The sequence below is a fragment of the Anopheles darlingi genome, chromosome X (genome assembly GCF_943734745.1).
Source record: "Anopheles darlingi chromosome X, idAnoDarlMG_H_01, whole genome shotgun sequence".
In the NCBI taxonomy this organism is placed as follows: domain Eukaryota; kingdom Metazoa; phylum Arthropoda; class Insecta; order Diptera; family Culicidae; genus Anopheles; species Anopheles darlingi.
The window spans coordinates 5,237,761-5,253,031 of record NC_064873.1 but is presented as its reverse complement, the minus strand read 5'-3'; the positions used below and the strand labels follow the sequence as shown (position 1 = coordinate 5,253,031).

General features: G+C 50.9%; 1 protein-coding gene across 4 annotated transcripts in view; it reads left to right on the top strand.

Annotated features, from left to right (window-relative positions):
- Positions 1 to 12,605, top strand: part of LOC125952298 (solute carrier family 41 member 1) — a 30,391-nt gene extending 17,786 nt beyond the window's left edge. For 3 of the 4 annotated variants that reach the window (XM_049681716.1, XM_049681707.1, XM_049681724.1), the window contains exons 3-11: positions 1,282 to 2,636; positions 6,822 to 7,294; positions 7,794 to 7,844; positions 8,113 to 8,437; positions 8,544 to 8,690; positions 8,783 to 8,930; positions 9,028 to 9,233; positions 9,336 to 9,484; positions 9,590 to 12,605. In XM_049681716.1, the coding sequence (XP_049537673.1) occupies positions 2,084 to 2,636; positions 6,822 to 7,294; positions 7,794 to 7,844; positions 8,113 to 8,437; positions 8,544 to 8,690; positions 8,783 to 8,930; positions 9,028 to 9,233; positions 9,336 to 9,484; positions 9,590 to 9,886 (2,349 nt within the window). In that variant the 5' untranslated portion in view covers positions 1,282 to 2,083 and the 3' untranslated portion in view covers positions 9,887 to 12,605. The remainder of the gene's footprint in view (positions 1 to 1,281; positions 2,637 to 6,821; positions 7,295 to 7,793; positions 7,845 to 8,112; positions 8,438 to 8,543; positions 8,691 to 8,782; positions 8,931 to 9,027; positions 9,234 to 9,335; positions 9,485 to 9,589) is intronic. The other variant, XM_049681732.1, reaches the window with a different exon arrangement.
- The last annotated feature ends 2,666 nt before the right edge of the window (positions 12,606 to 15,271 follow it).

The following is a 15,271-nucleotide window of genomic DNA, read 5'->3' as shown; positions in this document are numbered from 1 at the left end:
CAGTCAACCCGGTGGCATCGGCAGATACTTGCCCGGTGGCCTAGTAACCCTTCGCAAAAACACCCACCCTAGGACCCCGTTACCGGTGGCGCTACAGGTGGCAGAGCGTGGCGTGCCGTGGCGTGGCTACCCATTTCCATGAGCTCCATAGTCGCTGGGCTCTCGGAGAACGCGTTCGCGCGATACACGAGATGCGAGATGCGATGATGTTCGGTTCGCGCCGTTCGCCTGCGCGAGGCACTCACTCGTGTGCGCGTGCGCGCCCCGAGGCCTGGAAATCGAACAAAACGGTTCCGTCGTCTTATAAAGCTCCTGCGATCCTACGGGAGGTATCTCAGTACGGTGTTGAACGTTGGCAGTGAAGCCAAGACGCGCGATCGCGACCCCGAGCCGGTATCCCGAGTGATTTTGTCTGTGTTTTTCTGTCTGCGTGTGTGTGTGTGTGTGTGTGTTGTTCATCCTCCATTTTGAGTCCCCCCCCCTTTTGAAGTGATTTCTTCCCCCCCGCGGAAGAAGCGTTCCGGTCGATTCTCGTGCCACGTGTAAGTGCCGGGCTCCGCCATTTCCCCGCCATCTTGCGAGTCGTTGAGTCGGGCATTTTTTGTGTTTGTTTTTGTGTTTGTTTTTGTTTTTGTTTTGTGGTCCTATAAACTATCTTCGCTTCGCTCCTTTCGGGTTTCGGTTTGGTTGAGTGGTTTGTATAGTAGTGGTGTTAGTGGTGGTAGTATTAGTGCCCATTATTCCATTAGTAGAGCAGTAGCAGCAGTAGTAGACACTCCCTGCTGCGGAGTCTACTTAAACTGCTTCGCGTTGGTTTTTGTGGTGGTGGTGATTAGAGAATTTGGTCTGTGTGTGTGTGTGTGTCAGCTTCTGTTGGTGCGCGTGTGTATGTGTGTGTGTTGTAGGTGTAGAAGAACGTGTTGGGCTATCCGCTATCACAACCGCTATCAACTATCCTGCCTCAATTAACCTTCTTACAAGTCACAAGCGACTTCCGCGACCGCTAAAAGGATAATCTGCATCCTTCAGACGTCCTAACGGTGGTTTTGCGCTGGTGTTGGTCATTCCCCTCCCCTCCCCCTCCCCCTCTCTCCATGGTGGTTGCCTTGTGCCGTGCTTTGTCTCCTCCCCAGCAGTCCCCCCGCAGTGCGCAGTCCTTTATTTTTATATATCAAAAAAACCAAAACATTTCTCTCTGTTCTCTAACCTCATCCCTAACCTCACGCCTATACCGCCCCGCCCGCGTGTTCGGCCCTCTCCCTTCCCCTGTCTCTAATGCAGACTACGAACGCGCCGCGACGCGCACCACAACGCGAACGTCGAGGACGACGAGGACCTCCAGTAGCTGGCCTACCACTTCGTTCAAATCGCGCGCTATCAGCTATCAATCCAGAGCAGTAGCAGCTAGGAACAGTAACAGCAGTAGAAGAGCAGCAGAAGCGACGACAGTCCTGGAGTGGCTAGCGGTGCGCGGTCTCTTGACGCCGTTGCGACGGTCAGTGCCGGGCGTGGGTGGACGTGCCGCAGCCACCACTGGCAGCACGCTCCTCCACCATCGTACCACCATCGATCGGGTGCTCGGACCACCGGGCATGGCAGTAGGCGGCTGGAGCAAGCTGCCCTGCCGATAGACACGGGCACCACCACACACGCCACGCGAGGAGGAGGACGACGACCCCATCTTACTCTACTGCCCCACTTTTCCTCTCTCTCTATCTCTCGCGCGCGAGCGCGCGCTCTCTCAGTCAATTATCCCGGGGAATCAGGACCTCACCGTCGTCGTCGTTGATCCCATCCTTTCTCTCTTCCCCCTCCCCACACACATATTTACGCAAGAAGGCGAGAGCAGCAATAGCATAGTCCGAGTCCGAGTGATTCGAAGCAAAAGATTCGTGAAAGAAGAAGTGGTGCTCCAGAAAACCGTAAAGAAGAGAGCAAACTAAGACTAAGAAGTCGTCTGAGCGCAGTAACAGCAGCAACAATAGCATTTAGTGTAACGGCAGAGTGATCCCGTGAATTCCCCGGGTTGGAGGGGGAGAATATACATCCAACAATAGAGCGAACCGGAGGACCACCACCGGAGATGGAAACAGACGGTGGCAGCGGCAGCGGCCGCGGCGAAGAGCTGCAACCACCGGTGACGGTGGCGGCGGACGGTGTCGTCGTCGTCGCGATCGGCGATGTCGTGGTGGTACCGAAGGCGACCGGCGAGGGCGAGGAGGAGGGCCGCCGGCGTAGCAGCACCCTTACCACCATCACCACCACGACCACCACCACCCCCGGTAGCCCGATACCGGACGATGCCATCATGCTGGACGATGGGGTGCTGCTGGAGTGCCAGGGCCCGGTACCAGGGTTCGGTACCACCGGTATCGCCGGTAGCCTCCCCACCACCACCACCACTGCCGTCGATAACGTACCGCCGCGCCGCTCCTCCTCGACCTCCGGCATTCCTCTGCAGCAACGGCAGCGACCGTCCTCTCCGAATCCGCCGTTCCAACCATTCTCGCTGCAGCAGCCGCAGAAGGGCGCCGATCCTGCCTCCAGCCTCCAGATCGATATGCGCGGTGCGACCGAGTTTTACCGGGTCGATGAGGACGATTACCGTCCCTTTACGATCACTACCGGGTACAATGGTGAGTTCTGAAATCAACAACAGCAAGAGCAAACAACAACAAACAACCGCAACAACAACCGCAACAACAACCGCAACAACAAGAGCAACACGTCGATTCCGCATTTTCCTTCCATTTTTCTTCTTGTTCTTCTTTTTTACTATTTTCCTTCTTCTGCTCTTTTTCTCTCTCTCTCTCTCTCTCTTTTGCTCGTTATCTTGCTCTGTTACCTTGTGCGCTTGTTGTTCTCTCGATTGGATACTCTTTCTCTCTCTCTCTCTTTTTTTCTCTACCTTTTTCTCTCTCTTTCTCTTTCTCTCTTTCTTTATCTCTCTCTCTCTTTCTTTCTTTCTCTATCTTTATTTATTTCTATCTTTATCTATTTCTATCTTTATCTCTTTCTCTATCTCTCTCTTTTTCTTTCTTTCTCTCTCTATCTTTATCTATTTCTATCTTTATCTCTTTCTCTATCTCTCTGTCTATCTTTATTTCTATCTTTATCTCTTTTTCTTTCTCTCTCTATCTCTATCTATTTCTATCTTTATCTCTTTCTCTCTCTCTTTCTCTCTTTTTCTATCTCTTTCTCTTTTTCTCTCTTTCTGACATTTTTTTTGGTTTTGTTTTTGTACATTCACTTCTGCTCCTTCCGGCTCCTTTTCAATCGTTCGACTTGAGCTACTTTTCGGTTACGTCGTTTCGCGAGCTCCTCTCCACTCCGTTCCCCCCTATTGCGTCGGAAGCGATGCGACCGGACCTTGGTACATTACCGGCATTTGCCTAGCCTCCGCCTCGCCTCTTAGTCTGTCTGTCTATCTGTCTGTCTGTCTGGCAGACAAACAAACGCCTCGCTTCCAGAGGGCTATAAAACGATAAAGCAGCATGTCCGTTTCAAGCACTAAGCGTCGCGAACCTTGAGCCAGCAGCGAAGGATATCCGTTGCGAACAATCCGTCCTCGTCGTCGTCGTCGTCACCGCAGCATACTTTCTGTTTTTATGGATCGAATCGATTCCCTCGCTCTGCATGCTGGATGCACACCCCCCCTTGCTCTGTGTCATAAAACAGTGTTATGCTTGTTTATGCGATGCGATGCGATGCGATGCGATGCTTCGAACCGCTTGCCTGGAGCTAATTGGGCTGCTGGGGTGCAGCACTTCGGATCGAATCGAGCTGCGGAGAAGCGACGGGCACGAGCGCCAGCGACGAGCGTGTGAACTGGAGGGGGGCCTTGGCATCCTTTTCTGGTGGTCCGATTTGGCTAACGAACACAACCACCCCCGCCGCCGCCGCTGCCCCTTGGGAGGCTGAACCTTGCCCCCTTCCTGGGTTGCGTCGCAGGTTCATGGCTTTTCCACTCCGATATGGAGATTATGCATCTCGCTCTCTCGTTCTCTCTCGCGCGCGGTATTTTATTATGCTATACCCCGCCAACCACCCCGTTTCGCCGAGTTTTGTTGCCAAGTGCCATGTATAAATCTGGCTGACGGGCTCTGATTGGCATAATAAAAAACAAAAAAAAAACACCACACCAGACGCTCAAGCGCAGCGAAAAAAAAGCAAGGCAAGAGATTACAGCAGCTCGAGGTGCCACAGGTAGTAAGGGGTGGGGGGGTGTAGTAAGGAGAACCACAGCACCTGGCGCACAGACCACAAGCAAGTTGTGGACCGCCTACACCGTCTTTTGATGTGTCAGAAGACGACGATGGAGTCAATGATTGGAATAAAAGAAGAGAAATAAAAACAGAGAGAGAGAGAGAGCGAGAGAGAAAGAGTGATTGTTATCGGGCAAGGGGCGGCCCTATCGATGCCGCGATCAGCGGCGCGATACTACTGCTGAGTATCTCCCCCCACCCCCACCCCTAACCCTTCTCCCCGGCCTGCGAAGCGAGCGTTTCTCTCTCTCTGTTCGCGTTTACAATCCCTTATCGAAATATCGGCCCCGGGTCTAAGTCGTTGTCCGATTCGAGTATCTCTGTCCGTTTGAGTGCATGTGTGTGTGTGTGTGTGTGTGTGCCGATGACCCTGGCAGCCCTCCCCCTTTGCGCAAGAACCTTTTCCGACGAGATCATCCAATGCGAAATGCGTTTTGTTGCGTCTCCTCTTCTCGTGACCCTTTCCCCCCCCCCCCCTCGCCCTGTCAACATTCGACCTCCGGTACCCTCTGCGCTACACTCACGTTTTGTTGCGGTCCCCAAACGACCGCCGATCGTTAATGATCTAGATAGGCATCACCCATGCAACAGCTACTGCTGCTACGAGAAAGTACAGCGGCAACAACAAACTATCAACGTGACATCCCCTTACAACTACGTATCTCCCCCCCACCAACTGGTGCTGTGCATTCGCTGTGGTCAAGTGTGTCGCTCCAGGTTACTTATCACTTATCACAACACACCGCCAGTGGCGTCGACGGCAAACACATACACACACAAAGAGCGCACACACTAAATTGTTGCAGAATCTTGTTGCTCGTTGCTCGTTGGTTATTGTCGTTGGTCAAACGAAAGCAAAACCCAGAAATGACAATAACAACAACAGTAAAAAACAGCAACATTGAAAACATTGAAACAACAAAAAAACTTCAAACGGTGGAACATATTTTGTGCGGCATCATTGTGCATCAATGGGGTGGGGGGTGGGTTGTGTGCATTGGGTTCGGTCCCAGAACTGCGCGAAACGTCCGCCATTTCGATGCGCTTTACACACACACGCCATCTTTGCAGTCTACTGGGGAGTGATGTCTGTTTGTCTGTTCGTCGTTTCGTTTTTTTTCGTTAACTTTATTCTTCTTACACCTTAATCTAATTCTTCCTTCTTCCTGCTTTGTTGTTAGTGTTGCGGATGCTTTACTTGGTACGCCTGTTTGGTTCAATACTTTCCGCATTGCTTGTGCAAGTGATTTAGCGTCGGTTGTCGGTGGTCCCGTTAAACCGATTCTGCATGCCTGCCTCTTGGTGCCATGTTCCGCTGGCTGTCGTTCTTTAGTAGTAGCAATAGCTTAGTAGTTAGCGATTTCATATAGGTTAGTTCTAACGTTTGCAGATGCCGAGTTGACGTCAATGGGTCTCCCAAAAAAAACCTGGGTGGGGAACAGGAAACGAAAATGCGAGCCCCCTTCCCTTCGCCCCGGAATCGCAATCACAATGCAAATACGATTTTCGGTAGCAAAAGTGAGGTTAGGAGTGTTTTTTTTATTATTCGCGGTTAATTTTCGAAATTAAGCCACACAAAACGCTCCGGTTTTTCGGTCTCCGATCACACACACACACACACGGAGCAAACGAAGCGTGAGAGGCCACTACTGGACACAAGCGGACGGTGAAGGCGGATAAAAAAAATGGCAACGGAAACGAAACTGTCACATCGAGTAGTAGATTGACGAGGCACCAAACGAATCTAGATGTCAGATTGGTGCTTGGATTGGCCGTGGTTTTCCGCTTCCTGCACACCTGCTTTGCGTGAACTACGCCAAAAAAGGGGGGGAACAACGCAGCGCCTCCTAACCTCACTTAATTGTTGCTGAATTAATTGGCTAAATCGCAGTTTTAACGCGCGCCGCCTTAAACCTTGACAGAGGATTCGATTAGCAGGAGGCCGTCGTCTGCTAGGTTGGAAGGCCGAAGGACCCACGGGGACCACAGACTGCAAAGAGAGCGAGAGAGAGGGAGAGCAAGCGATGATATGCAAATGGTGCATATTTCCAACCCCCAATCGGGTGACGAGACAGCGGGGGGGAACAAAAATGGGCTAATGAAGATGATGAAATTAATGGTGGTGATGATGATGATGACGGCTGGATGGCTGGCTGGCTGGTGGAAATGATGTGCATCGTTTCGAGCGATTCCATCAACACGCCATCCGAGGCGCCTCTCTCTCTTTCTCTCTCTCTGTTTCGCGCGCGGTCTGCTCGATCTGATCGGCCCGAGTAGTAACCGTAGGGTGCATTTCCCGGGGCATTTTCCCCCCACTGGCTTGGGAAATGCTTTGTGTTGTGCTGCTGCAGCGCTACACTCTAGCATCTGTGTATGTGGACGTGCGTGTGTGTGTGTGTGTGTGTGTGCGTGATCAATGGTGTAGCAATGACCCATTCCCATCAAACTAATGTTTTCTGCACTCTCTCTCTTTCTCTCTCTTTCTCTTTCTCTCTCTCTCTCTTTCTCTCTTGCTGCATCTCTCTATCACTCACTGTATCTCTCCCTCTCGTATAGGCGATGGAACAGGCAAGGTCGGTACCGGCCACCAGCCACTGTCGTCGAGCGGTTCACTAGCATCCATCATCACAACGTCGATCACGTCGTCGGAGGCGGATCATCGCGGCGGCACCATCAGCAGCGTCGGAACCGGCAGCCTGGCCGGGCTGGATGAGGCCGAACCAGTGGTCGTCGGTGCGAAGGGCGGTGGTCGTGAGGGCCCGAGGCTGGCGCGCTCCTGTGACGCTGTTGGTGATGGCGGCGGTGGCGGCGGCGGCGGCGGTGACGGCGGTGACGGTGTCGGTCCGGGTAATGGCGGCCTCGATGGCCACGTCGGTCCCGGCGGTGACGCAGGGGCGGTGGCAGGGCGTGCGGGAACCGGTGGTCTCCGCCACGAGAAGTGGTGGCAGACGACGATTCAGATCGCGATCCCGTTCTTCATCGCCGGTATCGGTACCATCGGTGCGGGCATCATACTTGGCCGCGTTGAGGTAAGTTCCAACCACCACCACCACTCGCAACTCGTACCTCTTTGAATATCCGCAGCCGCCGCCATACTTGGTGATGGCTCCGACCTAGATCAATACGCGGTGCTCTCCAGACTCGACATCTCTCAAGTGGTCCTTAAGACCGCCATGTTTCTCTCACTCTCTCACTCTCACTGGAACCGCCCCCCACCCCCTTTTGTCGGCGAAAACGTCCTTGAACCCCTCCATGAGGGTGAGAAAGAAGGCAGGGGTTGACCGACCGACCAACCAGCGTATGTCTCGTTGCGGTTGTTGTTGAACGAAGCACTTCAGTCCGGAAAGTGAATTCCTCCGGATCGCTAGACTGGGTGGGGATTCCCCTCGTGTGGAGGTTCCCGGTTGTTGTCAACTCCAAACCACCCAATTGTCTCCCCTCTTCCCCCAACCAACCAACTACTACTCCTCCTTAATGACGTCACACAGCGCTGACTCCTAAGTTCGTCGCTCACTGCCTGATCCACAGGGACGCAGCTCGTTCGGCGAGGATTCGACCTTTATCAGCTTCCTGGCCTCGGTAAAACACGTTCGTTCGTGTGTGTGTGTGTGTGTGTGTTTGATGGTTTGATCGCTTCCGTGCATGCCTCGCTGACGATGATACGCGAAAATCTTGCGCCCCTCAATCCTCACTTGATCTAACACCCCCTCCCCATCCCCTTTTTTGACCGACCGGCACATATTGATATCTGCCAACACTAACTGCATCCGCCCCGTAAATAAAAGAAAAAAAAAGATTACCATACATGCATACTAATCTTGTTTTTCTTTCCTTACCGCCATACCAGCACTGGAAGGTGTTCAAGCATGTGACGGAGCTATTCATCCTGGTACCGGCCCTGCTCGGCCTGAAGGGTAACCTCGACATGTGCCTGGCGTCCCGGCTCTCGACCCAGGCGAACCTCGGCAACATGACCAGCAAGCGCGCGATTTTGCACATGATCGTCGGCAACATAGCGCTGGTGCAGGTGCAGGCCATCGTCGCCGCCTTCATCGTGTCGATCTTCGCCATCTCGGTGGGCGCCATCATGAACGGGAACTTTGTATTCGATCACGCGATGCTGCTGACCGCGGCCAGTATGTTTACCGCGACCACCTCCTGCTTCGTGCTGGGTGAGTTGTGGAGGAGGCCAGATGGTGCAGCCCTCGATGCAGCCAGCCATCTCATTCATTATCTTGCCCTCTTCTGCATCGTTCCCTTTTTTTTTTTTTTGTGTAGACTTTGTGCTAGTGGCTGTGATTTTACTGTCGAATCGCTACCAGATGAACCCGGACAATCTGGCGACACCGCTGGCGGCCTCGATCGGCGATGTGGTCTCGATCTCGCTGCTCTCCTTCATCGCGACCCAGCTATTCGAAAACATCGGTAAGTAGTGGCGCCCACTCCACACCTCGCGCACTCCAAATGGCCGAATGTTGCTAACCTCTACTACTACTATTGCTACTACTACTTCACAGACACGCACCTCTGGATCACGTTCGCGGTGGTTATCGCCTATTTCATGCTGTTACCAATGTGGGTATTCATAGTATTAAGAAACACATACACGCGCACGGTACTGACCTCTGGCTGGGTACCGGTGCTGTCCGCTCTCTTCATAAGCGGGTAAGTCCCTCAATGGAGCTGCTGGTGCCCCCCCCTAAATCCAACGCGTATTACTGACTACGTACTCTCTCTCTCTCTTTCTCTGTGCCCCCTGCAGTATGGGTGGACTGGTGCTGGACACAGCGGTTGGCATCTTCAACGGGTTCGTAGTGTTCCAGCCCATCATCAACGGCATCGGCGGCAATCTCGTGTCGGTGCAGGCCAGCAAAATCTCAACGATGCTGCACCAGAGCTCCATTCTGGGCATCATCCCGCCGCACATCAACGTTGTCGAGCTACCCTGGAAAGCACTATTCAAAGGAGGTCAGTGTGTGTGTGATGAATAAGTGTGTGTTTTTAGTGAGGCAAACCTTGTCACATTTTGTGTTTCATTTCGATGTTCCTGCTCTTCCTCCTCTGATACAGTGCCCTACGCGAAGACGGCCCGCATACTGATACTGATGTCGATACCCGGCCAGGTGCTGTTCATCTTCGCTGCCGATTACATCCACATGCAGCGCTCGACGATCGGGGCACCGTTCGTGCTCTCCTATCTCCTCGTCAGCACCATCCAGGTAAGTAGCGCAGGTATTTGCGCCTACTAGCAACACACACACACACACTCTATGATGGCTAATTAAAACACTGTCGCGTTTGTGTCGTCCATTTTGGTCCGCCAGATCATGCTGCTACTGTACATTGCGCACGTCATCATCCATCTGATGTGGAATTGGAAGATCGATCCGGATAACTCTGCCATCCCGTACCTGACGGCGCTCGGCGATCTGCTCGGTTCGAGCTTCCTGATGGTGGCGTTCCTGTTTCTGCGCTCCATCGGCGCTCCGTACGGCGAGGAACCAGACGAGCAGGAGCTCGTGTACGGCCTGCTGTCTTCGACTACCACCCCTGATGGCAGCGGTTTTGGTGGGGATGCGTTTACCGCCTCTGATCTGATATCCGGTTCGTCCGGCATCTAGGCCTCATCGTACGACGTATCGACATGCACACAGTATCGACGGTGTGACCACAAAGAAGAAACAAAACAACAACCAACCAAATGCCCTTCCCATGCGCACGTCTCACCACTAGTTCTCGTGCGACCTCAAACAAGAGAGCTCTCACAAAGTCTCTCTCTTCCAACTCTCTCTGTCACATACACTCACTCTCATTGGAAGGCACAGGCACAACCAAAGCGTTTAGTTGCGAAATATGAACGTAGAGCAGGATCAATTAGTATGATTTGTCGGGGCCTTTAGCACCCTGCAGAAGGCTCCCGTCCCAGCACCAAAGGATCAAGACAGAATCGCCACTCGACGAACGATAGATAGAAAGGCGCCTGATGCATCGGAACCCCTACCATCGGCTCCGCTCGGGGTCCTGTTTAACCACGGGGATCCTTTCTATTTTCCAGTATTAGGCGGGTTAGTGTTAGTGGGTAGATCAGCCACCTCGGCAGGACAATGCATTTCCTTTCCCTTTCAAAAAACTTTCCGCTCTAGAGTGAAAGAGAGAAAGTGAAAGTGAAAGAGAAAGATATAGAGAGAGAAAGGAGAGAGAAAGAGAGAGAGAGACAAGACTCGTAAAAAGAATCGAGAGATGAAGCAGTCAGACGAGTATAGAATAACCGTGCCCTAAACCAAATGGTAATACTTAATTTATATCCGCGAGCAAAAGAAATCCCGAGCGAGAAAGAATGTGTGTGGGAGAGGAAGAGAGAAAGAGAGGCAAGAGACGACGAAGAAAGAGAAAGACAAAGACACCGTTTTTGGACGAATAGATTGACGATCGAGCTCGAAATCGTAGAGGCTCAGGATGGGCCCTAATTATCAGACACCGGACGAGGACCACGGTGACGTGGTTTGGGTGCGTAGAATTACATGGCGCTGGAAGCGGTGGCGCACCGTGATCGTCAAACCCTTCATTTCATGTTCTTAATTTAACTAGGATTACAAGTCAGCCTCTGCATGAGGCGACCAGACAGACGGTTCCGTCGACATTAGTATGTAACGCAAAGAAAACAGAGAGTATCACTCACTCACTAGTAGAAAGAGAGAAACAAAGAGGGATAGAGAGATGCGACAAATGAGAAAGAAAGAGGATGTGAAATTTGATGTTGAAAGAAGAATTGGCAGCAGTAGTAGTAGCAGTAGAAGTAGGAGCAGCAGCTGCAGTAGTAGCAGAGAAACAAGATGCAGTAGTGGTCTCCCCTTACCCCCATCGACACAGAGAGAAGTGCAAAGCGTAGGGTTCGGAACGGTGAGTGTTGGTGATGTACCTTATGCTGGCGCTGCCGCGAGGCAAATGGCTTGGCTGCGAACGGAGCTAGCGGGGTACAAACGCGCGAACGAGCTCATCCTGCCCAAAAAGCCGGTGCCATGGTTACCACATCGAAAAGGACACCTGCTGTTCCGCTGTTCGGCCCTTAGTACTTCCTTATTGTTTCTTATTATTTCCACGTCATAACAATACACAGATACGTTATATGAATTTGAATTTTTTTTTATCATTGCGCGAGCCGGGCAGCTTATCGATCGTTTGTGGTTTAGTGCAGACGCAATGGATTTATGTATTTATGTGCGTGTGATTTCTTTCCGTCGATTAGAAGGCCGGACGTGAAAGGTGCTCGATGGATGGAAGGAGCTGGGCTGGGGCGCGGCACAGAAAGACGGCTGGTGATGAATGGATGTACGGCTGTACTTAAGTTAAGGATAACATGAATGAAGTGCCTAGTGAAAGCGATGTAAACCCGGGCCGGGGGAATGAAGATGCGACCGAGTATAGACAAAGGGAAGATTGAGTAGAGGAACCGGCATTCTGAGAGGCGAGGGGTGTCAGGTCGATGTTGCTTCCAATTGACAGCAATTCGCACCTGAACTGCTGCACCATTTTGCTCAAACAAATTTGCCCGACCCGAAAGCGCTCCTGGAAAGGAAGCTTAGGAAAGGAATAGAACGGAGGTGCGAAGGTGAGTGCCAAGGCAAACCCCCCTCCTAGTCCTGTGGTAGACGTGGCGGTGTATGTGTGTGCGTGTATATGTGAGCGATGTGGTCGCGGCCAAGGAAAGGTAGCTTATCTGTGACAATAACGTAAACAACTCTTGGTCTCGCCGGGACTCGCCCCTCCCAAGGCCAAACCTTGTCTGCTAACTAACACTAGCTCGTGCGTATCATAGAAAGAAAAGTGAAAAGGAAATGGAGAATGGGACAGGGGATTACGTTGCCATAAATAGGTACAGGGGGAAGGGGGAGGGAGGACATCGAAGAAAAACCTTTTCATTGTGATAGGGGCGTAGAGCCCAGGGATGATAGAGTTCCGCGACGGAATGGGGTGGTGAGGAGAGCGATTGTCGAGACAAAAACAAAGTCCACGGTGCTAAGGGGCACTTTAAATAATGCATTACCAATGCTCTCACCACCTTCTTCTCTTCCTCCTTTCCCATAAACCGGAAGAGAGAGTAAGAGAGAGAGTGAGAGAGAGAGAAATAGTAACACGAATACCACGAGTGTTTATTCCGGTTTCCGCCTAGACACACAGTCACAGTGGATAAATAACGTATATTGCGCATAACATTAGCCAGCAGAGCAGAGCGCAAGAGGAGAATGGCGAAAGGGATAGTGAGAAGGAATGTAGCCAACAAGGAGCGGAAGGGATCAATTGATCGAGCCTGGTTAGCGGCACAGGACTTACCGCTGTGAGACCTTCTTCTGTCCAAGTGATAAATGGTAGAATTGAAAGTTTTGAAACATCCCCTTTCACCCCAACACACGAGCGAGTTGGGGTGTAGAGCATCTGCTAGTGAAATAACGAAAGAGGTATAAGAGCGAGCAAGAAAGAGAGAGAAAGAGAAAAGAGAGCGAAAGGAAAGAAGAAAGGTAAGATGAGGTGAGGTAGAGTATATTTTTTACCAGAGCAGGAGAAGTGTCAAAGGAGAGGTGATCTTGTGCCGAATGTAGGGTGGGAGGCGAGGATGGGTAGGGGGAGTGGAAATAGGAAGAGTTGATCCTTAGACAGCATCCTTAACAATTCCAATATTAACATTTAAACAACAACAACAAAAACATGTATAGAGAGAGAGAGATCATTCGTGAGTGTGTGTGTGTGTGTATGCGTGTGAATGTGTGTGGCGTGGGCGTGTGTGATGCTGGTGTATGGAGGTGGATTAACGAAACCACCGGCCCCACTTCCCCGTTTTCTCTCTCCGCATTAGAGTCCTTGATCTTCGATGAACGCCAACCTTCAACGCCAATAGCTCTTGTGCCTTCCTCCTGTGCAGATTTTCCCTTCAGGTGGGACTTCGATAAATCCGACCGTCTCAATGCCAGCACCGCACCGCTGTCATTCTCACCATTAAAAGGACATCCTGCCGCAATAATATGCGCCGTAACCGCATGCTCACACTACACACATATACACCAACGCACACACACACAAAAGCACATGCCCATATTATAAATGTTCGCGAAACAAAAGAAACACACAAAAAACCAAACCCCGACAGTGGACGTTCGCGTTGCGATGGATAAACAATAAACGAAAACCATAACCTCCGTTGTTGAAGAACCAACCAAGAGCGTGTATGTGTGTGTCGCTTCTTCTGTCCTTTTGTCTCTTCAGCTTCAGCTGCATCCAAGAGCAGAGGTTCGGAAAATTACAAGAAAGAAAACGAGATAAAGCGAGTGCGCGGAGGGCGCAGCACCCGGGATCACTAGACTGCTTCCATCAACAGTAGCCACGTGCAAAGCGCGAGCCCCAACACAACTTTATTTTGAACATCTCCGCTTCTCGCGCCTACCTTTCATTCGTGATACCTCACTTTTACGTGTTCAGTAGGTAAGAACGCCGCTTTTCCAGAGTAAAAGCAGTGCCTTCCTCGTTCACAAAAACTGGTAAATCTATTTATAATATATATATATATATATATATATATATATATATATATATATATATATATATATATATATATATATACATATATATATATATATATATATATATATATGTATACGTCTATAATGTGTGTATAGGGTGAATATATACATACATAGGTCTACATGTTTCATGGTCTATATTGATCTTTGCTTCCCGTTTCGCTACGGTAGAAGCCGAATGTCATTTTTATATATAAATGCTGATAGAGAGAGAGAAAGAGGGAAAGCATAGCCCGTGCCTCGCAGAGTACATGGAAGAGGGAGCACACGGCGGTCAAATCCAGCGCCTGAAATATACACTCTAACACCCCCCAGATGATGCATTACGATATGCTCTTGCTAGATGGTAGCCTTCTAATGGCTATATGTGTGTATGTATATGAAAATCATTGTTTCAATGCCCCGCTGTCCCATCCAGCCCTTCAGCAGAACACGGTTTTCCCTAATGGCACTTAATTCAAAACTGGAATTCCTTGTAGAAGTGTGCAGAGCGGTGCATACACACTAACCTATCCTAGCTGTAACTTTACGGAAATGGAAACTGTGAACGGTTCTTGGAAGAATTAGTGGTGTGCGCCGTGCTGGAACCGTGCCGCATTTTCGCGCCTCCTCGTGATACAACGTTGGCGTGCTAGAGATGACTCGCATCCGCGCACAGCCCTCCCATTGCGTACATCACCTACTGCTAACGGTACATCACCACCACCACCACCACCACCACCATCGCACTCCTTTGCTTAAGCTCTATCGCACCATACACATGCGCCGCTATTGGCCCTCTCCACTCAGTTAGCACTGCAGTGCCTAACATGGTATATCACAGGCATCATCATCATCATTACCATCACTACCATCCGTCATTCTTAAGCTTCCGATCGAAGCCCGCTGCTCCTTCTAGTCGGCAACGTCGTCCGGCTCCTGCCAATGTAAAGTGTGTGTATGTGTGTGTGTGTGTCTGTTGGGAAAGCGGTGTACATTCATCTGATATACATAACTAGCGCACTTTGCGCAGCTTAACAGTACCGCAGCCCGTAACCTCCTAAAGCCAATATTGCGCTCCGCTTACGCGAGAGTAGTAACTGTGTACGAAGCCACATCGCCACGGACAGGTATCCTGCCCTCTCTCTTTCTCTCTCTCTCTCTCTCTCTCTCTCTCTCTCTCTCTCTCTTTTCTCTCTCTCTCACTATTCCTCTCATGTGACCTAAAATCTAACATTTCAGATACAACACCGGGTGCTATCCAGTCCAAAAAGGAGCTTACAGTATGATAACAAGGGTAGAGGTAAATGGGAATGCCAGATGACGAATCCAGCTTTGCTTGCATGCTCGGCAAGCCCTGTATAGTCTTGGTTAGGATTCATTGAAATATACACTGTTGTCGTACACTTCCTAGCGCCAATTTGCTGTCGAAGCAACCCCGTATTTTGGGAGGGA